The sequence below is a fragment of the Leguminivora glycinivorella genome, chromosome 4 (assembly GCF_023078275.1).
Source record: "Leguminivora glycinivorella isolate SPB_JAAS2020 chromosome 4, LegGlyc_1.1, whole genome shotgun sequence".
NCBI classification, from domain to species: Eukaryota; Metazoa; Arthropoda; class Insecta; order Lepidoptera; family Tortricidae; genus Leguminivora; species Leguminivora glycinivorella.
In genome coordinates, this window is record NC_062974.1 from 1597826 (window position 1) to 1623906 (window position 26081).

The following is a 26081-nucleotide window of genomic DNA, read 5'->3' on the forward strand; positions in this document are numbered from 1 at the left end:
ACAGGTATTTATTTGGTTTTCGTATGTGATAGTATGAAAGTACATCCGTTTATTACAACTCCGATTTTAACGACCAGCCGCTTTTTACGACACATTTTATACAGAATCCGTCCGTCAAGTCCGGTTGCAACGACGAGCGACAAAGTTTTTAGTTTTACTAGTAAACTGAGGAAAAAAAGCTACTTCCACCAGTTCCACCCGAGCACGGCCCCCTGTCTTGCCTACAACAAGTAGCAAGATTACATTGTGGCCATGTAACTGTTTGGAGTTTTGCTTTTAAAATTTTAACATTTTGTTCGCCTCGGGTCTAATCTTATTAGCTAAATAGAACCCAGTTTGTATTTTTCGATTGCGTATAAACTAGCTTTACTTACAAATGATGAGCAAGCACACATACTAAAAATGACTTTTTCTAACTAATCTAGTCACAATAAAATAAGGTATTAATACTTTGATAATAATACCCTGTAAATAAACCTATTGATTGAAATGTTTTAGTAATAGAGATGAGAATATTATTTTTAATTAAAAGAAATGAAATTCGTTTTGTACGACACGCGACATCCGGTTAGTACGACGTAATATCAGCTGTCCCTTGAGCGTCGTTGTAACCGGAGTCTACCGTATATTTCAAACTATATTTTTTAAAAGAAAGGTAAAATGGAGATCTTGGTTTTCTTACATCAATAGGCTACTAGAGACTCGTATCGAATTTAGCACATCAAGTTATTGTTTTCTGTAGTATTTGACTCAAGAAATCAATATTTATAGCTTGCGGGCATTAAAAGTGCGTGATGACTGCGTATTTTTAATTAAAGATGTGTGTATTCAGATCAACTATGGAAATTAGAGGTAGTAATCAGATCTCCACAGAAGCAACCTCTATTGTATTAAAATTCATAGTCGTTGACGCGTGTGACAATGTGAAATTTTTTTCTGAATAGACTGACGTCATGTCATAGATATTCTATAGATTAATATGGCTGATGTTGTTTTTGCCTGATCACGTAAAAGTAAACTTTAAATAATTTTTTTGCGGGTTTTTAAGTCGTAATAAAATATGGTACTATTTTTTTTTCGTTTAATTAGACAGTAATTAATAATATAAGACATACTTTGAAAAAGGGTCAAGTAGCCTATTGCTTGTATTACTAGGGGCTCTGGGAGCTGTAGACCTTCGCCACATGCCTAGAAAACGCAAAACTGACGTCACATTCAAACCACACAAGCCTTTTTTTGCAATTTCCTCATTTTACAAAATTTCCAAAAACTGGATAAAAATGATCTTCATCGTGCAAGTAATACCTGCTACGATATCATCAACATCAGAATTTTTAAAGGTAATGGTAATTGTTACGTAGTACGGCCATTTACTAAAAATCCTCAAAACCGGTTAATAACCGGTTAACCGGTTTTGAAGGAAAAGTCTCGGTTATTAACCGGTTTTTTTAAGTTAACCGGTTTTTGCAAACCCTAGTCCTAAGGCTCGTAAGTATTCAAATACATGTTTGTAATGATGATCCAATAGTTGTTTACTTAATGCAAGTCTAATTTTAAGAATTTTCAACTTATTGTTTTCGATATATAACCAGTATGATAGATTTTTTCCGCTACTGTATCTGTGACACAGGTGTAGGAAGGAAAGGAAATCAGACATGCCGGGCGATTTGAATACACACACTTGTAGATGGACGATCGTATTGCGGCAATATACGCGCATCATTTCCATGTCTGTGAGCGAGTTGTGTCATCACGCACGCACACAACGACAACTGGATGCTCAATGAACTGACAACTGCGACGCCCGCCGTCGGCGTGTCTCTAGTATTACATGCTCTGAGACCTTAGCCTTACCCTGCTAGATATATGGATATGGCCAGTATCAAAAGCGAGAAGCTATAGCAGTCTACTGTGTACCGGCCTCGGGCGCGCCCAAGAATGAGTACCCTGGGAGATTTTACCGTAGATCACTATGGAACTATTTTGATCAGCTGAGGGCCGCCATCTTGCCGAGCTAATTTGCTCGGGCGAGGCAAGCGTGCGCACGAGCACGGATATTTTGACGAGGCATTGCCTCGCGAGGCTGCTCGGTCAGTGTGGGCCCGGTTGATAAGGATTACGTGGCCACAGTCACATACACAGCCTCTTGACTGATTAGCTGACACTTAGTATTATACAACAAATTATCGTTTTCAAGATTTAAAACCTTGATATTGCTTGTGAACGTGTCTTTCATGTCGCCATGTGTGCGATCTTTGATGTCGCCTCCAATTACATATTAAATTTGAATTTTGCCTTTGGGGCTTGTTGAAATAAGTTCGTATTGAGATAATTAATTGACATTGACGTCACAACAAAGAGGGTAGATATTAAAATGTGACAACATACTAGCGTTGTCCCTTTCAAATGCACGTAAAAAAACAGGGCGACACAATGTTGTTGCCACTTTTTATCATGACAATACTTACTTTTCTCACACAAAAGTGACTCAATAGTTGCCACATGCAAAACGGTTTACACAGACGGTGGTGCCGCTATAAATTTCTACTCTTTTTTTGCCAAGGCTTAAGGCCAATTATTTCTTAATCTATGCTTCAAATCTTCTAATAAAACCCTTGCCTTACAGCCAACGCCGCGGCGCAATAAACTCGAAGCAGCTGTCGTACCTCGAGAAGTACCGGCCCAAGTCCCGCCTCAAGAAGAACGGTCACAAGAACTCCTGTTGTGTGCAGTAACAGCTGATCCAGCTCTGTCTCCACACACACACACACACACACGAATACTACACTTTTTTGAACACTTTATTTCCTTTTTTTGAGGTTACGACTAAGTTTAACCTTTTGACTGGAGACTACTTATTGTAAAATGTACTTATTTTGTCGGCAGTTGTAGATTTGATCAAAATAACGGGAAAATTTAACATCAAAATAGTAAAAGGTTATTTTTGCTTATGACCAAACTTGTGACATTTGTAACATTAACCTTGGAATGTACTTTCTTTGGTTGAATTGATACCAAAATAAATCAAACCACAATGCATCTTGAGCTTACCATATGGCTATGTAAATTTGTGTAAGAATGTATAATATTTATTTATATTGAAACACTCAAAAGGTTAAACTAAGTTTATAATCGCCGCTGTTGAAACTCGAGTTTTCTATGAAATTTAATGGGAGCCTTATATAAGATGTTGTATGTCCAAAAGGTCCCTTGTACTGTGTTTTAGTGGAATATGTTAGAAGAGCCACGATTTGTGTTCAGTGAGCTATCCTACTCGGGTATATACTTTCTAAATCATAATAAAATCAATGCCCATAATAAAATATAAAAAACAGTCTGTGACATGTTTATTCCTAATTTTCCGTAATTGTGGTGACTTCATGATATTTTTTACTTAAATATTATATTTGTAGACACTTTATGATTTTAATAAAAATGAGACATAATATAGAAAAAATCTTAATGGTTTTTTTGTGTTTCACTAGACAATTGATATCTTTGACGAGCAATTTGTTATAAATTGTGTGCTTTTTGTATTGATATACGATTGTACTCTAATGTTACTTGAATCCTGGGCATAGCAATCCAGATAGCAAATAATCAATTAACTATATGAAATACAGAAAGATCCTGTTTGACGACTTGACACGAAATTTAATGAAAAATGCAGTTTGATATTATTTTTCTATTTCTAATTTTATGAAGATTATTGAAATGTATGATCATGTAACTACGGTACAGTCGGCATTCTTAAATAAAAATATTTATAAGCAAAACTTGTTTTATTTGTCAATTATTGTTGATGATATGTGCAGTCAACTGTATGTACTAGAGATGGGCCGAATATGGACTTTGCCGAACATTCGGTTCAGCTCTTACCGAACCGAACATTCGGCCGAATATTCGGTTACGCCATATTTAGAAAGCGGATGTTAAGAAAAAACTATTAAATGATTGATAATGGTTACATATGTTACTAGAACTACATATGTTATTACGATTTAGTGAATTTAACTAAAACTTAGTTAAAACAACTCTAAACTCTTAAACTACGGTTTTTCCAACTTTGTATTTGTATTTTGACGCATAGGCAATTATCTTTTTCTAGTAGTTCCTTAGAAAGCTACTAAAATAGGAGCTTATTATCCAAAGGAATACGTAAGATCTTCATTATTTTTTTACTTTGTTTATTCGGTAAATATTCGGCAAAGCAACCAAATTTTTCGGCTGAATACGAACATTGAAAAACTTGCCGAATACCGAATATTCGGCCCATCTCTAGTATGTACATACTAAGTAGCCTGGTAAAAGAGTAAAACTATAATGAGAGCACATCGCAGAGTCGTCCCGTTTAAATCATTATAGTTAGAAATCAAAGATTATTAAATTCTATTCAATATTCTTTGATAATACTCAATCCTCTTTGCTAAGAATAACGCTAAGCTCACATTATCCGACATCGGATGTAGGACCTACCCATATATTTATGCCGCCGTCTTTGATATCCTTCCTACATCCGATATCGAATCGGATAATGAAATACGCACTAACGGTGGCTGTTGGAACTACTTTGTCTCCATAAGGTTTGACATAGAATATAATAATTTTGTGAGGGCAGCAATTATTTTGATAGAAAGAAAAAAAACATACTGAAATTGTAAAACAACTTTATTTATTGATCGGAGCATTCGAGGTAGTAACTCAGGTACGTTAGTTTGTACTTTTGAATAATTAAAACTTGGGTTTTTAATTAAAATAATACAAAGAAATCTAGCTGAAATTAAGTGACACGACTTTAAGCGTACATAGAAAAATATTATGCAACAAATAAAAACTTAACAAATAACACAAAAACTGGTTGATTCGATTCAACTTCACCTATTTTTAGTATAGTAAAGAGTTAAATTGATAAAAAAACTTATATAGAAAGGGATAATGAAACTCAGGTGTACCTACTTTCATAGTCACTCGAGTTTATTAGTCTTGTTTCATATATTGTGCTGTTAAAAAAGCATACAAGTTTATTAATAAATACCTACTATTTTACCTTACCACGCTAGACTTACATCTATATTTATATTATTTATAATCACTAAACAGTCACATTAAAAAATCTTCTCGAAAACCTACAAACGACACCCATGAAAACTTATACAAAAAACATCTTTTCATTTTAGTCTTTGACAGCAATCCTAGGAACATTCTGCCTACTCCTTAGGAACGTATTTTTGCACTTTTCCGCCATATCTTGCTACAAAGGCGGGCACAGTGAATTTAAGCTTGCAATCATCATAGTTCATGTAATCTTACTGTGTTTGATTTAATTCTTAGACACAAGTACTTCGATTTTAGGAATTGAGTGAACAGGATCAAACAATTTTCGAGTTTTTTTTCAATAAGAAATCACTCACCTCGAAAACCTATAAAAAAAACGACATCCATGACAACTTTTTACAAAAAAACTAGATGTCTTGTTAGCGTTTTGCTAACAATCCTAGAAACAACCAGCTTTTAACTATAAAACTCCCATGAGACTCGAACTGTCTTTTATATGCCTGCTTATTAAACATGTAAAATCGGGTAACTCACATAAAATTGTCAAAGGTCGCTCGACATGTTTCGCTCCGTAACGAGGAGCATTTTCATTGAGCACGCGCCGATTTTACATGTTTAATATGTCAGTGTCTCACGGTAGTTTTATTATATAAGCCTGCTTATTTCTTGGGCACGTATTTATGAACTTTTCCACCATATCTTGCTACGAAGGCGGGCACAGTGAATTTCCGCTTGCATCCGTCATAGTTCATGTAGCGAATCTTGCCGAACACGGCGCGCTCCGCCCAGCCCTGGTCGTGTGTACCGCAAATGGACCACATGCAGCCTGGAACAACAGAACATAGGTTAGGTAACACTGATTTAAACTTACATAATTTTTACACATATAATAAATTTTAAAAGTGAAAAATGTCTACCTTGGGTGAGACTTGAACTCACGGCAACTGGATCGATACTCCAGCGCTCTGCCAACTGAGCCACCAAGACTTCAACCAAGCCAGCGAAATTTTCCACCACTAAGGTCAATGGGACCCGTAGCGACATCTACCGTAAGAGTGTTAAACTTCTTAAACGGCAACCGGAGTTTCTTAAAATCTAAACCTTAAAAACTACCTTTAAATCGCTTTAACACTCGATAATAAATTTCAAGCGGCTAAATGGTTAGTCATCAGAAAGATCAGTCAAACAGATAAAACATAACTCACCTACATATCCACTAGGGTGTCTCCCGTCGATATTTTAATGGTCAATCAAATATTATATAGCATACTTCAATGTATCTTCTGGACTAGGGGTCGATTCTAAAACCTCTAGAGCTAAGAACTCAGTACCTACTTAGTCACTTTCTTTAGACTTGTAAAATGTTTCTTAGAAATATAAACATACCGACATAACCGCTCGGATCTCTCCCATCAATGCTATAATGGTCATTCAAGTATATAGCATACTTCAGTGCATCTTCTGGACTCGGGGTCCATTCTAGAATCTTCTTGGCCCAGTACATCCGAAGGAACCCGTGCATTTTGCCTTCCTTGTTGAGTTGTATTTGCGCCGAGTTCCAGAGGTCGTCGTGTGTTTTGGCTTGAGATAGCTCTTCGAGAGTGTAGATGTGAGATCTTTTGTCTTTTCTGTAACATTATAAAATTGTTCGTCAGTGTTGTATGTCGACAGAGTAACATCCCTAGTGCGCAAACAGTTCAAGTTGATAATCAAAACCAAGTGCGGGTAGTTCGAAAAACTCGCGCGGCTGTCAGAAGGTGTTGATGTCATTTCAAGCCAGTCTTCTCCGAGACCACGGGGACAACGCCGTCCTTGAAACGTTGGAGGTCAGTTTAATATGTAGTTATACGCGATTAAGTCCCGATTTCAAAAATAATTATCGTGAAAGTTTAAATCAGTATTATAAAATTGGCCAAAAAAAATATTATAAAATTTGCCAAGAGTGGCACTGAAGTTTTAGTAGTTTCATGTGTTCTGCCTACCCCTTTATGGGATACAGGCGTGATTGTATGTTGTTGTATGTATGTTGTATAAAATTGGAAATGGTTAAAATTTATACTACTTTACTTTACTTTGACTTTGGACTTTTAATTTGTCTGAAGACTGATTACAATCTATTATTTATTTTATTATTTTATTTTTATTATATTTTCCTTCGAGCTTAGAGTAGCAACATCATTATTGTTACTAATTATAAGTTGACTAGCTTTTTCCCGCGGCTTCGCACGCGTTAGAAAGACACAAAAAGTAGCCTATGTCACTCTCCATCCCTGCAACTATCTCCACTTAAAAAATTACGTCAATTCGTCTCTCCGTTTTGCCGTGAAAGACGGACAAACAATCAAACACACCCACTTTCCAATTTATAATATCAGTATGGATAATATTTTCCTTTGAGCTTAGAGTAGCAATATTATTATTCAACTAGGGAACAAATCAAATTATTTTATTGAATATTTTTCGATTTGTTCTTTTTTCAAGTAGTCACACTACTATATATAAATTATAAATTTAAATAGATATCATACACGAAAGAAAAAACGACAGGACCCACTGGTGGCCGAGCCGGGAATCGAACCCGGGTCTTCAGCTTACGCGGCTAACGTCCTCACCACTAGACCCGCCCGCCGTGGTACCCGACAAAATATCTCTAGTGTATGTTATCTCTGATAAGGCCCAGTGGGCCCTGTCGTTTTTTCTTTCGTGTATGATATCTATTTAAATTTACAACATTATTATTGTTACTAATTATAAGTTGATTATGCAGTCCTTGTTTAACATATCTAAGAATTATATTTTTGTTATGTGAGGGTTTTCGGGGGTGGAAAATCGATCTAGGTTAGTCTCAGGTCCCAAAAAACGCGAATTTTCAAGTTTTCGAACTCCGAGCGAAGCTCGGTCGCCCAGGTACTGTTAATGAATCCAGGCCCTGTAGCTGAATGGCATTTCTGCGACGCAAAACGAAATCGAAACGCCGCAGAAAGGTAGTCTGGCTCTGTCGCGCCAATACGCAAGCGCGATAGACATAGATATCTACGAGCGTTTCGTTTTGTGAGCGTTTGTGCATTCGGCTACATACGCCTATAATTTAATTCAGGTGCATAATTTAATTTTGTAGAATTTCTATATATTAGTAGATTTTAAGTGTAAATTTTCACCTGTGATCGTCCAAAGTCTTCGCCGCCCAGCTGTGTGCCCCCTTCACACTGTCATAATGTTCGTTATAGAAGCAGAAGTTGTCAGCGAGTTCGCGCCGCACTATAGCCTCTTCTAGGAACGCGTTTACACTCTCAGTGTACTTCTTTTTGTATTCTTGGACGCAGAGGGCCACTCTTTGGACGGATATTTGACCTGGAAATTGATATCGAAATAAAATGTTATATATTAAAGAAAAAATTACGAGCACCACCAGTGGTGAAGGCCGGATTCGAACCGGAGTCTTTAGCAATCCAGGCTAACGCCATGAACCTCTAGGCCACCTCGCCACAGCGGAAGCCGTCGAAATTTCTCTTCTATATGTCATCTTTGTAAGACTGGGCGTCTTTGACCAACTCTAAGGGCAAGCAGTAGGTGCTTGCAACTCCTATACGAAACCTTTATAAATAAATATTTGTTAAAAATTGTTTCTCTGTAAAGTCGGTTTACGGACGGTAGTTTAACGTGATAACGTCAAACATTACAGTAGTATAGACAGGGGCGGTCAGAGTATAGCAAAAGGGGCCCGATTCTGGGACTTTTTTCACGTTTTTTTATTTATTTATTAAAAATACACAAAAGTTAACAGTATTTCACCAAAGCACTTATGTGGTAATATAATTATGTACATGTTAAATTGACATAAATAAAAGCAAACACACTTAAAAGTTAAACTATGGTTATTACATTAATCACCTAAGGAGTGTAGAGTCTATGAACCTTAAGAGTTTTCTGTAAAACACACCAACACTATCAGCAAATATGTCAATATCGTCTGTCTCCAACATGATGCGGTTAAGAGCAGCTCGGGCTCGAGCGGTGCGCCGGCCGCCGCGAACAGGCGCCGCCGCCGCCGCGCCGGCACCGCGCCCGGCATGCCAACCACCACATTCGCTCTTGGCACTTGCAGCCCCATTCTCTCAAGCACGGATGCGTCATCTACTCTATGGTGAAACAGTTGGCGGTAATGCATAATTTGCAGCAGTTTCCGTCTGGTTTCTAGAGTTTGAAGACCAACCATTCCTGTTACGAATAGAGATGGATACATATATGGGTAATATCCGTACAGTCGTTTGTAAATGTGCCTACAGAACTTCCTCTGCACTCTTTCTAGCATAGTGTTTTGTTCTTATTAGAAAGAATGCATTAAAATAAGCATCTTTTATAAATTAAAGTTTTTTTAAAACCTACTAATTTAGGAGTTAGAGTGGTGCAAAGTTGCAAAATTTTCCCGTAGCATTACTAAGGCGCCAGAGATAGAAAGCGATATCGACGGAGCCCCGCTTATTACAGAAACTGCACAGAATAGGAGCCTTCGGCCGTTTGAAGATACCTAACGAACCTAACTTATACCTATATAAGTAGTCGTCATTTTGTATCCTAGACCGTTTGCGAGACACGCGTTAATTTTATTAAAGTGCTAGTGCCATTTACTAATCTTAGAACCCTAATATCTCAGTAAATATTAATGGAGAAGAAAAAGTTTATATAACAAACCCATGATGACTTTTGCGTCAAAGTGACAGTCAGCAATGTCAGATTCCACATTGTTCATTAATTTTGGAATCAGCACCCTCTAAAACCCATTTTACGACACCCGTGACGACTTTTGTGTCAAAGTGACAGTCAGCAATGTCAGATTCCAAATTGGTTATTAATTTTGGAATCAGCACCCCTAAAACCTATTTTACGACACCCATGACGACTTTTGTGTCAAAGTGACAGTCAGCAATGTCAGATTCCACATTGTTCATTAATTTTGGAATCAGCACTCCCTAAAACCTATTTTACGACACCCATGACGACTTTTGTGTCAAAGTGACAGTCAGCAATGTCAGATTCCACATTGGTCATTAATTTTGTAATCAGCACCCCTAAAACCTATTTTACGACACCCATGACGACTTTTGTGTCAAAGTGACAGTCAGCAATGTCAGATTCCACATTGTTCATTAATTTTGGAATCAGCACTCCCTAAAACCTATTTTACGACACCCATGACGACTTTTGTGTCAAAGTGACAGTCAGCAATGTCAGATTCCACATTGGTCATTCATTTTGGAATCAGCACCCCCTAAAACCTATTTTACGATACCCATGACGACTTTTGTGTCAAAGTGACAGTCAGCAATGTCAGATTCCAAATTGGTCATTAATTTTGGAATCAGCACCCCCTAAAACCTATTTTACGACACTCATGACGACTTTTGTGTCAAAGTGACAGTCAGCAATGTCAGATTCCACATTGTTCATTAATTTTGGAATCAGCACTCCCTAAAACCTATTTTACGACACCCATGACGACTTTTGTGTCAAAGTGACAGTCAGCAATGTCAGATTCCACATTGGTCATTCATTTTGGAATCAGCACCCCCTAAAACCTATTTTACGATACCCATGACGACTTTTGTGTCAAGGTGACAGTCAGCAATGTCAGATTCCAAATTGGTCATTAATTTTGGAATCAGCACCCCCTAAAACCTATTTTACGACACCCATGACGACTTTTGTGTCAAAGTGACAGTCAGCAATGTCAGATTCCACATTGTTCATTAATTTTGGAATCAGCACTCCCTAAAACCTATTTTACGACACCCATGACGACTTTTGTGTCAAAGTGAAAGTCAGCAATGTCAGATTCCACATTGGTCATTCATTTTGGAATCAGCACCCTTTAAAACCTATTTTACGACACCCATGGCGACTTTTGTGTCAAAGTGACAGTCAGCAATGTCAGATTCCAAATTGGTCATTAATTTTGGAATCAGCACCCCCTAAAACCTATTTTACGACACCCATGATGACTTTTGTGTCAAAGTGACAGTCAGCAATCTGAGGTACTACATATTTGTAATCTGAAAGTAATCAAGTCAATAATTTCAGTTATTTTGAATCGACTATGATTCCGAATTATTGGTAATAGTAATTATTGTATAGATGATTAGTGATTCCTTTATATGTAATGGTAATTTACCGTTTCACTTGATTACATTACAAGTAATCTGACACCCAGTAGTGGATTACAAAGTAAAATCAAGTAATCGTGTAATCCGGAATCGATTACGATTAGCCCATCTCTGCGGCGCTGCTGCAAGTTTTGAGACAGAAGTATATGCTAGAAAGAGATGCAGATATTTGCCACTCACTCTTACCTATAGTTGCGTCTCAAAACTTGCAGCAATAACTTGCTGGTCTAAACTCAGCTTAACGAGAACAACACACGGGCGCGCCATCTGTCCCAGCTGTGGTGCTTTACTCAGGCCACACGCTATAACCATACCGAGCGCATCGATCAGCCGCTTAGTTCCAACGCGCGCCAATAGATGGCGCAAAAACTATATTGCGAAACGGGACAATGACGTCATCTTTTTCGTGCATGCTGCCCGTAGTAACGAGTTATTAGACGTTATCACGTCAAAAATAATTTGATTTGTTCCCATAGTCGATATGAAATGTGTTATGAAATAAAACTATGGAAACGGATTAAATCGCGTATAATGAATTTAACATTCATCCCATTTAAAATTCATTATACGCGATTTAATCCGTTTCCATAGTATTCATGAGTAACTATCGCGGTAACCGAAGACAATATTATGAAATGTGTTAGTAAAAGTAGTTAAATTCCAGAAAAAATTAAAAGTGGAATAAATACTTCGTTGGGTAGGCTTTGGTGACTGTTCTGGCGCAATTTCATTAGTCGATAATTCGTTCGGTATGCAGCATACGGGGAGTCGTCACAGGCGAAATAACAACCAATGAAAGTGGTGCAAATTGATTGGTCGTTATGTAACATACGGGGACTCAACCTGCCTGATGGAAAGCTGTCACCGTAACCTATAGACGCCTGCAACTCAAGGGGTGTCACATGCGCGTTGTCGACCCATTAGAAACTTTGTACACTGGTTTTTTTGAAGAACCCCATACTGTAGTTCATCAGGAATAACTCGGCAGGGCGTTCATTCCATAGCCGGAGCGTCCGCGGGAGGAAATTCCTTCTAAACTTCTAATCTGCTGCGGAACTAATACTTCGTAGAGTAAAAATAGAAAAGAGTAGGTATATTTACCAAAATGGAACCAAGGTGACAGGTTACTAAGCGCATCCAGAGTGGGGTCATTCCGCTTCGTCGCGAATATAGGAAGCCGCTTATCAAGGAAGCTCCTCAACATTTTGACCGCGGCGTGATACCCTGGCGTGGCCCAGTCTACAGGGCCTACGGATTTGTCAGCTTCGCGGGACTCGATGGCTTGCTCCCAGTCTATTGGCTGCACATAATAATATATTATTTGATGACGTCATTATATGGGGCATTCCACGAGAATGTCGCTTACGACATACAGTTCTTCTAATACTTCATGACCCTTTAGCACAACTTGCCTTGTCGCGTGCGAGTCCATACATCAAACGCGACTTCAAGTATGGACTCGCGCACGACAAGGCAAGTTGTGCTAGAGGGGCTGAAGACGCTAAGAAAGGGAAGTTTTGAGTGACCTTTCATGACTTGGTTGGCAGTATTTTCTCGAACTTTGCATATTTGATTGAAATAGCTGCCATACAAGGTAAAAGGAAGTCGTAAGCGACACTCTCGTGGAATGCCATAACAGCAGGGGCGGTTCACTCCGCGATTCAATCGCCGCGCTACAAGTACATGTTGGCGGCCGCGAGTTCCCGGCCCATTCAGTGGTGACGACCTTTGCGTGGCGCAATAAAATTCGATATCAGCTGCTCAGGTGCGGTCCGTTTGTTAATGTAGGTAAGAATTTAGAACGGCGGCATTTGGTGAACATCGAAGGAGTGAGCCTTCTGTATTTGTGCTATTACTATATTCTGTGGTAACAGTAAAGTTAATAGGCGGGTCCATATAGAGCGAGGCACGTCGTGAGGCGATGACTTAGCGGCAAGCGGTTAATGCAGACGTGCCTTCTGCGATCTGCCTCAACTGAGGCAAGCCTATGTTGGATGATTGCCTCGTGAGGTGCTTCGATCTGTGAATTCCGCTTAATCAAGAGGTTACAATGTTAGGTTAGAAATTTAATTGTTAGACCCGATAATTACATTAAATAAGTTACCACGTAATCTAATCATTCCAGAAAATAAAAGCTACACGGCCTAATTAGATAAAAAGTACATACAAAGGTTATATTGATGTGCTAACGGAAACTTTCCAATTTTGCAAAGTTTTCAACATAGAGAAAAAAATCTGAAACTTTTTTATTATTATAACTGGCCAGAAACTTTCCTCATTTTTGTATAGAGATTGAAACTTTCCATTTCATAAATTTAAACTTCCCATATTTATTGTGAAATTTTCATTAAACATCTAAGAACCTTTCAATGGTTTTTTGGAAAGTTTCCGCAACTTGCATATCAGCAAATGGTTATCTACCTCAGGCTTAAACTTGCTTTTATAAGGGTGCTTGATGACCGGCGGGAACTGGGTCAAGTACTCGTCCAGTTTAGAGTTGATCTTGTTGCGAATGGTGCGCGCCGAGTACTCTTGCTTGTCCGAGGCCACCCAGCATGGTCATCGAGTTGGGTCGATACAAACGCGATACGTACACATGTAAATGGGACACACGTCGCGAGACTCGCAAGGCAATGTCTTAGTAATGCAGACGTGATTCGAAATAAGCCAGCGCATTTTCCTTGGTTAAGTAACCTGCCTTGGTAGAAGGTGGTATATTGGACATTTGAAACACATGCACATTGCCTTCCTTTGTATGGCCCTGCTTAATCAGACATGTCATATATCCTTTGCACACCTACATCGATGCAGACACGAGTTTGTAACAATACAATTAATGGGGTTGTAACCCTTTGGTCTAGCACAACTTGAAGAGTCCATACATCAAGTGCAACTTCAAGTATGAACTTGCAAGTGAAACTATAAGTTGTACTAGGTCATCAGAGAAAAGAAGAGTTTAGGGGTTCTTGCTCATAACTGTCTGCAATTGATATCTCTTCCCGCTAGTGAAAAATTGTAATTTTAGTTCTTATCCTTCTATGCACAAACATTTATAGTTGCAGCCTAAATTTCATGTATGTTCTTATTCTAATATTGTCTGTAACTTGTTTAGTGAGCCTAATAAACAAAAAAAATATCAATTGCTACAGAAATGTGTCAAATGAAAGGTGAAATACCTGAATCAAAGGCACATCTTTCTTCAACCCTTTTTTAGCTTTCTCTAGCCACCCCAAGGGCGTTCGCAGGGGGTTGAAGTCACACACCACGGCCCCAATCTTGTGGTCTATCACCCATTGTGGTAAAACATCCCCCCCGTCTCCTTCTAGGAGGTGAAAGGATATGTCAAGCTCCTTGCACTGCTCTGCTACAGTTTTAAGGCCTGAAATCATATTCGGGAGATATGATTTAATCAACTGATTTTATCATTATGACAAATAAAATAATTTTTAACTTCTGATTAGCAGAAACGTCTGCAATCGATGCCTATCAATCGATGAAAAAAAAAAAAAAAAAAAAAAATATTAAACAATTTATATCACAATTTTGTTTTCTTTGAAACCCTTAATTGCAATTTGCACTTGAGCAATTTCACACGATCTGCCTACCCCTTGTGGGATTAAAAGCGTGAGTATACGTTATATAAGTAATATTAATCAATAATATACAAACTAAACCTGTGCCAGAACAAGCTCAAGAATGTAATGAGTACTAGACAATAATAAATAATCAAGTCTTTAATCAAAGATTGAATAAAAACAATTTACCTTTGATTAGAAAGTCAAACTGCCTCACAGACGCGTCTAAATACTTCGCAATCAAACAAAAACACACGTGGAGCGGTACTTCGTTCTTCAGTGCAAGCTTTTGTGCAAACAGAAAAGCCCAGTTGTCCTGCACCCTACTGTCTCTGGACATCCAGTACACGATGCCTTCGCAGTCATCGGGCACCATCTGCTCCTGAGATATAATCCTAAGGCGCTTTTTGTTGAACTTATACTCCAAAATCGACTTCGCGGTCTCATCGCGTTTGGCTTGCAGACTTTTCATAAAATCATCAATTGAGGTCTTTGATTCTGAACTGGATATTGAAGGCTGAGACAGCTTAGGTTTCTTTGCGGCTGATGCCATTTTTAGTGTGTGTTGTTGAAAATCCCTAGCAAAGTGAAACAGCTGCGCGGTTTCAATAAATTTGTTTACAGCCACAAAGCCGCGCCATTTCCTTGGCATCAGCATAGCATAACATCGCCGAGATGGTGACAGACTGACAGCTGTCAAATGTATTGCCAGTATATTAAAAAACTTTTTTTTATTGGCCTGGCTACGAGACCTTTAAGCCAATGAAAAACTTAGAAGAATAAGGCCTATCAACTTCCTCAGAAATACATGACCAAAGAATTTAATATTCACTAAGGGCCAGTAAAACGTAGTGATTCAATGCTCTTTGCTAAAGGCTACATACGATCGATGGAAGCGATTACTCGTACAATGTATGCAGCCCTAACTTCCATAGCATCATAAATTAAATATAACAAGATTATACCATCCCATACATTAAAATGCGACCGCCTAAGACCGCGCTTACACTCCACCACACATAGATGGCGCCACAAAAAAATGTCTTGTAGCTTTCGATTATACTTGTAGATGGCGTTAAGTGTCACTTTTGACATAGATTTACGGCTCGGAATTGACACTTAATGCCAAACTACAAATAATCGGTGGCAACAAGGCATTTTCTGTGGCGCCATCTATGTGTGGTGGAGTGTAAGCGCGTTCGTAGGCGGTCGCATTTTAATGTATGGGATGGTATGATCTTGTTATATTTAATTTATGATAGCATCAAACAGGTCTTTAGATTTTATTAATTTATTTTTAAGTTATAAAAGTCTGTTGCGGTTTTTATGCGTTTATTTTGATTTAATTATTTTTAACCTAATATTTCGACTGGTTTGGTATCCATGCTTTTCTTTAAATAAAAAAAAAGAATTTGTTAGTTTTGACACTTTTGACAAAAGGTATCGAATCGAGAACTTCCCGCCATCACGCGTACGCGCATATTTCGAAGGCCCAGAACCAAATCAAATGAAAACTTGCTGAAAGTGTAGAAGAAACTACTGCACGAGTGCCTTGAATACTGTTGTTTGCTTTTCTGGCCTAATCATTTTAGTGCAGAAGTGTGATTAACCTACCATATTGTAAAGATTGTGGCTGAAAACCAGACCATGGGTGTGTACAAGTTATTTTTCTTCTTCTTCTTCTTCTTCTGTCTTCACATCGTCAAGACTCAAGAACATGTAAGCAGTTATGTTTTACCCTGAACATACCGAACATACGAACCATAAGTACCATACCTAGTAGGGGTTAGAAAAAAAGTTACAAATGTTGTGGTCAGTCGACAACCAGTTTAAAAACAACATTAGTAGTTCTTAATAACAAATATGACATTGTTTTTTATAGCTTCTCCAACCCAACTGAGGCTGGCAGTCCCTGGAAATCTAAAAGTCATCCCCAGCAGTGTGTTCATGAAGGATAATGGAAGAGGTATGTTTGAAAGAAAATATACAGTTAGCAGCATTCAAATATCGATGGCCCACATTCAAATGCCTATGGGTTTTAACACTATTTATTTCTTTGAAGATTGTAATTTCAATTTATTTTTTTCAATTTATTTATTCACAGATAAGCTTACAGTTAACACCAAGCGCTTAAAAGTTAGGTTATTACATAATAATATTTATATACAAACAAGTCACTTTATACAATACTAAATTACATGTCAATACATTAGAAACATACAACAATTAAACATTATAAACAAACAAGCAAATAAAATATCAATAATAAGTAATGTCAAAAAAAAAAAAACTTCATACTAATCCATAAAGTAAACTAAAACTAATATATAGGTACCTTCATTACATTCTATTCAAAAATGTTCAATTGTTCATTTTATATTTACAGAAATTAAGTTATACTACAGTCGCGGCCTGCAGCGTGGTGCTTTGGTTATTTTCAGCTTCTCAGAGTTCACAACGGGGGAGGAACGCAGGGAAATTGATTCTGACATTTCAATGTTAAAGGATCTGTTCAAACAAATTGGTTTTAGCTATATCCTACATTGTGAAAATCACTCTAAAGAGGTAAATGAGCAAATATGATTGTTTTTTGTCTGTCCTTGTAATTTAATGAACTGTAAAACATGCTGTACATGCTGTACACTAACTTTAGTCATTACAAGTTACTAAAAATTGTTTTAGGAAACAATGGATATTCTGAAGAAGCTTAGGCTAGAAGGGTATGACTGTGTATTCTTCGTGGTCTCCTCACACGGATATGGCAGGGATGGCATGTGGGACACTGAGATTCGCTGCACAAATGGTGGCCTAATTTCCACACATGAGATAGTCAATCTTTTCATTGGAGAAAACTACCCAGAGCTAATAGAAATCCCTAAAGTGTTCATCTTTCAGATGTGTCGGTGAGTACAAGTAAGCCTTTAAATAGGAGCTTGAATAGAAAGTAGACGGATAACACACATGCAATGCTACAAAATAAAAAATACATTGTATTATAATATAATGTATGAAAAGTAATATACAAAATTCGCTCATGTTTACTTATTCAGTAAATAGTCTCTTTGAGAGGAGGCTTAAAATGTATGGTGACCTAAACATTGTGACTCTTATCTCTATCTGCATTAACTATTATATTCAGGAATTCAGCAGTTGTGTAGGAATAAGTATTAGGTAAATAATGTTTGTTTAGTTCAGTGACTTGAAATGTTTACAATGGGGTCCAAAATTTGTAGAAATTTCAGAGGGCCAGATTTAAAAAACAACACTAACATCAAAACCATTGAGCTGAGTTTTTAACCCCCAACGCAAACAAAAATGATGGGGTATTATAAGTTTGACGTGTCTGTCTGTCTGTCTGTGGCATCGTAGCTCCCGAACGGATGAACCAATTTAGATTTTTTTTTTGTCTGAAAGCTGAGTTAGTAAGGAGTGTTCTTAGCCATGTTTCATGAAAATTGGTCTACTATGTTGTGGTCGGGGGTTTTTTCAAAATTTTAATTTTGTGGTTAGGTTATTTTATAAAGGGAGATGCATAGTATTATTTAACTTGTAACAATTATAATTACGAATTAGTATGTTATGGGTCGCCTTTTTATTAAATGTGTTGTGTTCCCAGAGGTAAAAAGCTGCTGCCGAACCTGCAAGGTGCTCTAACAGATATTTCGAATTGTACTCAACGAGTAAACCGCCAAAATAGCATCCGCGGCAGTAGCTACTCGGACATACTCATCGCGTACTCAACATTGCCAGGTAATAGATATAAATAAAGTCTAGAGGGCATGTAAAATCAAAATGAATGTGTAAGCGCATCGAGCGCGAAATTATTTCCATTTCTAGTTAAAAAAAAAAAGTATTGGCGGACACCTTACACAAATCAACCTAGCCCCAAACTAAGCAAAGCTTGTACTATGCATGCTAAGCGACGATATACATACTTAGCAGCTACTTATATAGATAAATACAGCTGCAGCTTATTATATAGATAAATACATACTTATATACATAGAGAACATCCATGACTCAGGAACAAATATCTGTTCATCACACAAATAAATACCCTCACTACCAACTACGCCAGACGGGCCAGACCGGTCGCCAAATAGAATAGACGTTCAGGATTTGAAAATTTCAATACACAAAGACGGGATGAGACAGTTTTGGTAGATAGGGTAGACTGAGAGGACTTGAGACCAAAAGTAATTGCCAAGAAATCTAAACATTTTAATTTTGAAAAATAAAAAAACGACCTAATAACTATAACATGTTGACGTGAACAATGTACTTAGAACCTTTTGAACGAATATTTCCTTTTCATTAAAGGGTTCGTGTCCCCCCTCCACCGCGGTAACAGCAAACTGTCCTGGTTCATACAGGCGTTATGCTCCGTCTTCGCTGCGCACGCGCACAACCACCACGTCATCGACCTCTTCCGGCTGGTCGTCGACGCGATGAAGCAGCTCTGCCCCGCTGCGGTGCCCACGCTGGAAATAGTGGACTTCAAGAAGGACCTTTACCTGCACCCTGGCTTGGCTGAAGACGAGTTTGGCAATATTTACAGACTACCAACGCTGTACCAAGGTATGTATCAATAAACAAACTCTATGTTATTTTGATATTTGCGTTTGTTAAGTTTACACTGAGTCAAAAATATAAAGCCTGACCAGATATATATTGTCAAGAGGGCTGATGTATGCATGTAGTGACGCGTAGTCATATCGTCACTACTTTTAAAAAATCTCGTATCTCACGCTGTTCCTCAAAGTTAAAACGCAGTAAGTCTATATGCATTCCATACATACTACAATTTTCTTTTCATTGACAGACGAAGATTGTTGTGTTGTCAAGAGCAAACTATCTCATTCCTAAACTATATAAGAGTAATTAGATACTTTTAAATTTAAAGAAATATGGTTGTAACATATATTATGTACTTATAAATTTCACATAAAATTGATAGATATAACAAAGCAAAGTTGTGTAAGGTCAGTGCGGGCAAGACCGGCATAGTTTATTTGAAATAAAGTTTGAGTGGATAAAACTCTATAATTAATGCAGTCTGGCGTAATGCGCATGGTCCTACGGGATAGCAAATATTATATTTTACTAAGCTTTTACAACATTTTGGTGAAATAAGGTACTTTTAAGTGATAAAAATCACATTTTTTAAGGCTCGGCGGGTTGACCGTCCTCCCGCGATGAGCACGGAAAGACCGTCTAGTGCTTGTTGTCGCGTAATTTCATATGAGACTAGGTTCCAAAATCTTGATCATTGTTATTTTACGTAATAACAGGGCAGAATGTGCTAGATAATTAATAAAATAACGTTGAAATTTTGAACATATAAGCATTTTTCTATTTATAAGGCAAGACCGGCATATGTCCCGTAGATGGGGTTCATAACCTTTTCTTTTCAGGTCCGGATATTGCATAATACTGTTTTTCCAACGAACACCTGCAAATCTAATTTAGTCACGATATTAGGTACAGTCGACTACTTATCTGTTTTTGAAACTTTGTTATTAAGAAAAGGTAATAGGTACGATATTAGGATACATGAATTTGTTTGGTAACATTTCTTAGCAATGCTTGGTTTTGCTATAGTCACTACCAGAGTTGGACAAAAAGTAATCGACTAACGATTAACTAATATAATTAATATTTCATATACGGGTCGTGAATCTAAAACGGGCGATTGAACTCTTATCGTAATAGGTGTCGTCAGATAGGTTTTCGGGGGTACTGATTCCAAAGTTAATGACTAATTTGAAATCATGACATTGCTGACTGTCACTTTGACACAAAAGTGGTCATGGGTGTGGTTAAGTAGGTTCTCGGGGGTGCTGATTTCAAAATTAATGATAAAATGGAAATCTGACATTGCTGAATGTCACTTTGACTTACAAGTGGTCATGGGTGTCATCAAACAATTTTTTGTCTGAATTGGTTATTGGAATCAGCACCCCCGAGAACCTGTTTGACCACACCCATGACCACTTTTGTGTCGAAGTGACAGTCAGCAATGTCAGATTCCAAAGTGGTGTTTAATTTTGAAATCAGCACCCCTGAAAATCTATTGATGACACCCATGACAACTTTTATGTCAAAGTGACAGTCAACAATGTCAGATTTCCAATTGGACATTAAATTTCAAATCAGCACCCCCAAAAACCTTTGTCGACTTTTGTGTCAAGTGACAGTCAGCAATGTCAGATTCCAAACTGGTTATTAACTGTTAACTTAAATAATCACACTCTAATAAGCTATAATACAAGGCCTAACAAAATAAGAGGAGGGAGCTTAATTATTTGCCGGGGAAATAGAGTTACTGAAGATCTACAAATGTGTAAAAAGCTGTATAAATGTGAGACTTTCGAAATATGTGGAGTTAAAGATATGGCAACAAATGTTTATGTATGTTGTTGTTATAGAAGTCCATACGACAAAAATATTGATATATTTATGGATCAATTGGAAAAGTTTTTAGAGCACTTTTTTAACAAGAAATGTTGTTTACTAGGTGACTTTAATGTTAATATTCTTGACGATTCTAAAAAGGCTAGTGATTTTCTTTCGCTCATCAAGCGGTACAATTTTAGGTATCTTATCAACACTCCTACGTATTTACGCGATTCATACTCGTCTTGTTTAGACAATATACTGACCAATCTCCCAGAAGACTGCGTGGTTCAGAGAGGTGGATCACAATGCATTGGGTGATGGGCATGCCGGAATATCATGTCGCGTAAAGGTAGAGCGTATGGACTGTGCGGCTAAGGAACAAGTGCTATACGCCGAAAGGCGGACTCGGTCTAATAATAATAAAATTACGTTCAGCAGTAAGCTAAGGGAGTATAACTGGAGTTCATTGAGTATCGAACAGTTCATATTGTGCTTCAACACGGCATTTAACTATGCGTTTAAAAAACAAAAAATTAAAATCAATTTAAATAAGGAGAACAAAACAAATTGGATAACTAAGGGCCTTAAAGTTTCAAGCAAGATGAAGAGATTTCTTTTGAGTGGACATATAAATAGCATCGATTCATCTATAATGGACTACAGGAAAAGATATATTCGCACCTATAAAAAAGTCATCAGCATAGCTAAAAGAAATTGCATTTCTCGTCACCTACAAAAAGCAGCCCATGTCTCCAAATCAATATGGACCGTGGTAAATAGACACAGGAATAAGTTATCTGCTACTTCTCGCCAAAAGTTGTTATTAAAGGCTGGAAATAGGGTCATAAGCGATCCTCATGTTGTCGTAGAAACTTTCTCACAAGCCTTTGAAAAAGGATTTAATGAAAACGTCAGGCACCCCGACAGCGACACAGCGTTAAATATATTACAGAAACACAACAAAAAAACGCACAACGATATTGTTTTCGGCGTCACAAATGCTAACGAAATAACTAAAATAGTGAAAAATATGAAAATGAAGAAGTCGGTGGGATATGACGATATTCCTATATCTGTAATTAAGGAAAATTTAGACACATTAGCCTTGCCTCTCGCATCTTTTTACAATAACTGTATCACACAAGGGGTCTTCCCAGATCAATTTAAGATGGCTAGGATTATACCAATTCATAAGAAGGGGCCAAAAACGGACCCAAAAAATTATCGGCCGGTGTCAGTGCTGCCAACTCTGTCAAAAATTTTCGAGAAAATTATTCAAAATAGGCTCATGGCGCACTTACACGCAAATGGAATTTTGAGTGATACACAATATGCTTATCAAAAATCTAGAGGTACCTCCCAAGCTATTGATACTTTATTAAGTGTTATTGTGAATGGACTAAACCAAAAGCTTAAGGTGGGGGCTATATTTCTAGACTTAAGCTCCGCATTCGACATGGTTGATCACAGTATACTTATGCAAAAACTTGATTTTTATGGCATTAGAGGTAGAGCATTAGATTTGATAAAATCCTACTTTGATAACAGAACTCAGTTCGTAGAAATCTCTGATGTGGATGGCAATTGTGAGAATGTTGTTAGGTCCAAACCCATTAAGATAACGAGAGGTGTACCCCAGGGTTCTATTTTGGGCCCAGTTTTATTCGTTGTGTATACAAACGACCTGATAAAATTTATCACGAATGAAATACCGGACATTAATTTAGTAGTTTTTGCAGACGACACGAATGCAATTGTTAACTCTAATTCGCTGGATGATCTAAATGACAAGGCAAATCGAGCGCTAGAACTATTTCATCACTGGTTCAGTTGCAACAAATTGAAGGTGAATTCAAGCAAGACGAGTGCAATGCTCCTTAGGTCTACGGTCAAGCAAAAGGATATGCTGGATCTTAAACTTTGTGGTAATCACATTGAAAACGTTACAAGTGTTAAGTTCCTGGGCATCCACATTGACGATCTACTTACTTGGAAAAATGAGCTTGCAAACGTAGAGGCTTCCATCAGCTCTGCTTGCTATGTTCTGCGTAGTTTACGGGACGTAGTTGATCGTAATCATTTGAAGATGGTTTATCACGCACTGGTTGAATCGAAGCTTCGCTATAGTATACAATTTTGGGGCAATAGCTATGACTATAATATGCATAAAGCCTTCGTAATACAAAAGCGAGCGATAAGAACCATAGTGCGGATTTCGCAACCTCAATCATGTAAGGAACACTTTATAAACATGAGAATACTGACCGCCCCGTGTTTGTACATCCTTTTGCTCCTTACTGACCTCTTTAAAAATCTAGGCGAATACGAGACTTCTGAAGAAAGAGAAATACGGCTAAATACCCGAAGGAAATATCTACATTGTAAGTTGCAGCCAAACTTAAAAGTAGTGAGCCATTGCGCATACTACCAGGGGTACAGCTCTACAACAAACTTCCTAGTGAGTGGAGGAACATTACTAGCCTAAATATTTTTAAAAATAGATTAAAAGCCCTGTTGTTGAGGGAGTGCTTCTACTCAATTGAAGAATTTATTAATTATTTCAACGAAAATTGACTGACATAAATAATTTTAGTAATACCTAATAATAATAATAATATTCTAATTGTGATTTTTTGGCATTTGGCTTTTACTATATGTTGTAAAATTTATGCATGTTAGATTAATATTTAGATGTAGTACATTCAGACACAATTGTTATTGTTCATGAATAAATAAATAATAAATAAATTAATTTTGGAATCAGCACCCCCGAGAACCTATTTGACCACACCCATGACCACTTTTGTGTCAAAGTGACAGTCAGCAATGTCAGCAATGGTCAGGTAGCCGTAAAATACTTAGTCGGTCACAACCGTTTTAAAGGGTACCCAACCCATACGATCCCTGTGGGGTAATGCTGATCATAAAAATAATGACCAACTTGAAACCCTACTCTCTTTTGAAATATGTGTCGCCGCATGTTGCACAATCTACACATACTTAAACAAAAATAATAAAAAACGGGTAGAACTTACGATAATTCTACCAACTTCAATATGATGATGAATAATGCAGTTTAGGCTTACTTCTGTTCACCTCTTATCATTCTTCACATTCTTCACAACCATGTCACATATATTTTATTTTTATTTAATACTTTCGAATGATTTTAGTAACACCATACGAATCAGTATCAAAACTGTATTTGGAAGTTAAAATCAAAAACGGTACAACTATCATAAGCCATAAACGTACCTTACCTATATATTGATATTGTTTACGTTCGACTTATTTCCAATAAAGCCTAAAAAAGGTTGGCAACTCCTTGTTTATCATATGCCGGTCTTGCCTTTCTCTTTTATGCCGGACTTTCTGAGTAGGCACAATTTCTAAGTTACATATTTCAGAACATAAAACTAGAAATTGAGCGCGTTTTCAGTAGATTAATAGTACTAGTCAGAAAAAACGGTTATTAAATGACTCCGTTACATACATGATATACAAATATTCCGACTGCTTCTATTTTATTTTAATTTTTTGCGGAACCATGTTGAACTCGATGTTCGAGTTCGAAACACGAATCAAGATAATTGTTAACTAGTGTTCGTCCTAGGGATATGTATTGAAGACCAATGGCTGGAGGATGAAAAACTGGTATACCTCCGGAGGTGTGAGAGGCGTAGATATATAAACACAAAAGTTATAGTCAATAGACGGTCTTTCCGGGTAGACGGTCTTCCCCACACTGACCTTACCTAATTGCTCATGTAATTCTAAAAACCTTAATGAAGTTGTAAAAGCAGCCCTAATTTTACCAGGTAACTAATTTTAATTGTGATTAACTTATGAAATAAAACGGATTAACTCGCGTATAATGAATTTACAATTCATTCCGACGTTTCTAACATTTTACAGCATTCGTGGTCAACGTGTAATGTGTGGAAACGTCGGGATGAATCGTAAATTCATTATACGTGAGTTACCTAATCCGTTTCCATAGTTTTATTTCATGAGTAACTATCGCGGTAACCGAAGACAATTGTGTGATTAACTTATTATTTTACTTATAAATACATGATTAATCAGGGATGGTCATAGTTCATAACAATTTTGTATTTAATTTCAGAACTCGTCTTGACCTTCGGAAGAGACTTCAGGTGGTACACACTTGTGTGCACGGTTCTACGCCTGTACAAATTGTATCTGCTCCACGGTCGTGAATGAAATCACTAATCGACCAAAGACTGTCCTAACAAAGACTGCCAAATACTTACACATACATTAAAAAGTGGCAACACTGGTGTCGTCCCTTTCAAATCAATTTGTATACACATTTGTTCACATTGTATGGTCGCAACTAGGGGCCGATTTTTGAATCTCACGGCGTTCGAATTCAGAAAATTGTCACTGAAAATAGTAGGCAATTCACCGTTTTCAACCGGTATTTTAGTGACAGTGAGACTCAAAAATCGGCCCCCTGGCTTAAAACGAAAAATGTCCTGGGCACCAGGTAGGTTAGGTTCGTTAGGTGTCTTCAGACTTCACAGAATAGTGATATCGCGTAAAAGTTAAGATAAACGGAAAAAATATTGTGGATACTGCGTTTTTGACCAGTTGCTACTAACAATAACCCTGTTGAGGACGATTTTAAAATGTTGCCACTTTAAATTTATAGGTACAATTTATTTTTGGACTGTATAGTATGAATTTTCTGAGATGCACTTTTCGGTTTTGCCCTAATCTGTTAAACAATGGCCTTTGTTTCTATTATTCGCCGCGGTTAGCTGCCGTTTCCACAGCACGTGCTAAAGTCTCAGTGTAGTTAAAAAGCAACTATCATGATAGCAATAAGGTTCAAATCCATAAAAAACCCTTTCGGAGATAACACGTT

At 37.4% G+C, this 26081-nt stretch overlaps 3 protein-coding genes across 6 annotated transcripts in view; 2 read left to right on the top strand and 1 right to left on the bottom strand.

The window, feature by feature from the left end:
• Window positions 1–3776, top strand: part of LOC125225132 (PRL-1 phosphatase) — a 62864-nt gene extending 59088 nt beyond the window's left edge. For all 4 annotated transcript variants that reach the window (XM_048128700.1, XM_048128699.1, XM_048128702.1 and 1 more), the window contains exon 6: window positions 2627–3776. In XM_048128700.1, coding sequence (XP_047984657.1) covers window positions 2627–2735 — 109 coding nt within the window. In that variant the 3' untranslated portion in view covers window positions 2736–3776. The remainder of the gene's footprint in view (window positions 1–2626) is intronic.
• An 880-nt stretch (window positions 3777–4656) lies between these two features.
• On the bottom strand, window positions 4657–15468 carry LOC125225823 (deoxyribodipyrimidine photo-lyase). The gene is given in 7 exon segments (XM_048129681.1): window positions 4657–5881; window positions 6442–6683; window positions 8214–8406; window positions 12318–12516; window positions 13638–13782; window positions 14379–14595; window positions 14981–15468. Coding segments are annotated over 7 exon segments (1632 nt in total). The 5' UTR covers window positions 15450–15468; the 3' UTR covers window positions 4657–5714.
• An 821-nt stretch (window positions 15469–16289) lies between these two features.
• LOC125225506 (caspase-7-like) lies at window positions 16290–25934 on the top strand. Its single transcript, XM_048129255.1, has 7 exons — window positions 16290–16442; window positions 16674–16757; window positions 17178–17356; window positions 17474–17694; window positions 18408–18541; window positions 19112–19369; window positions 25317–25934. The coding sequence occupies exons 1-7, from the start codon at window positions 16439–16441 to the stop codon at window positions 25412–25414; spliced, it is 978 nt and encodes a 325-aa protein (XP_047985212.1). The 5' UTR covers window positions 16290–16438; the 3' UTR covers window positions 25415–25934.
• Window positions 25935–26081: the final 147 nt, after the last annotated feature.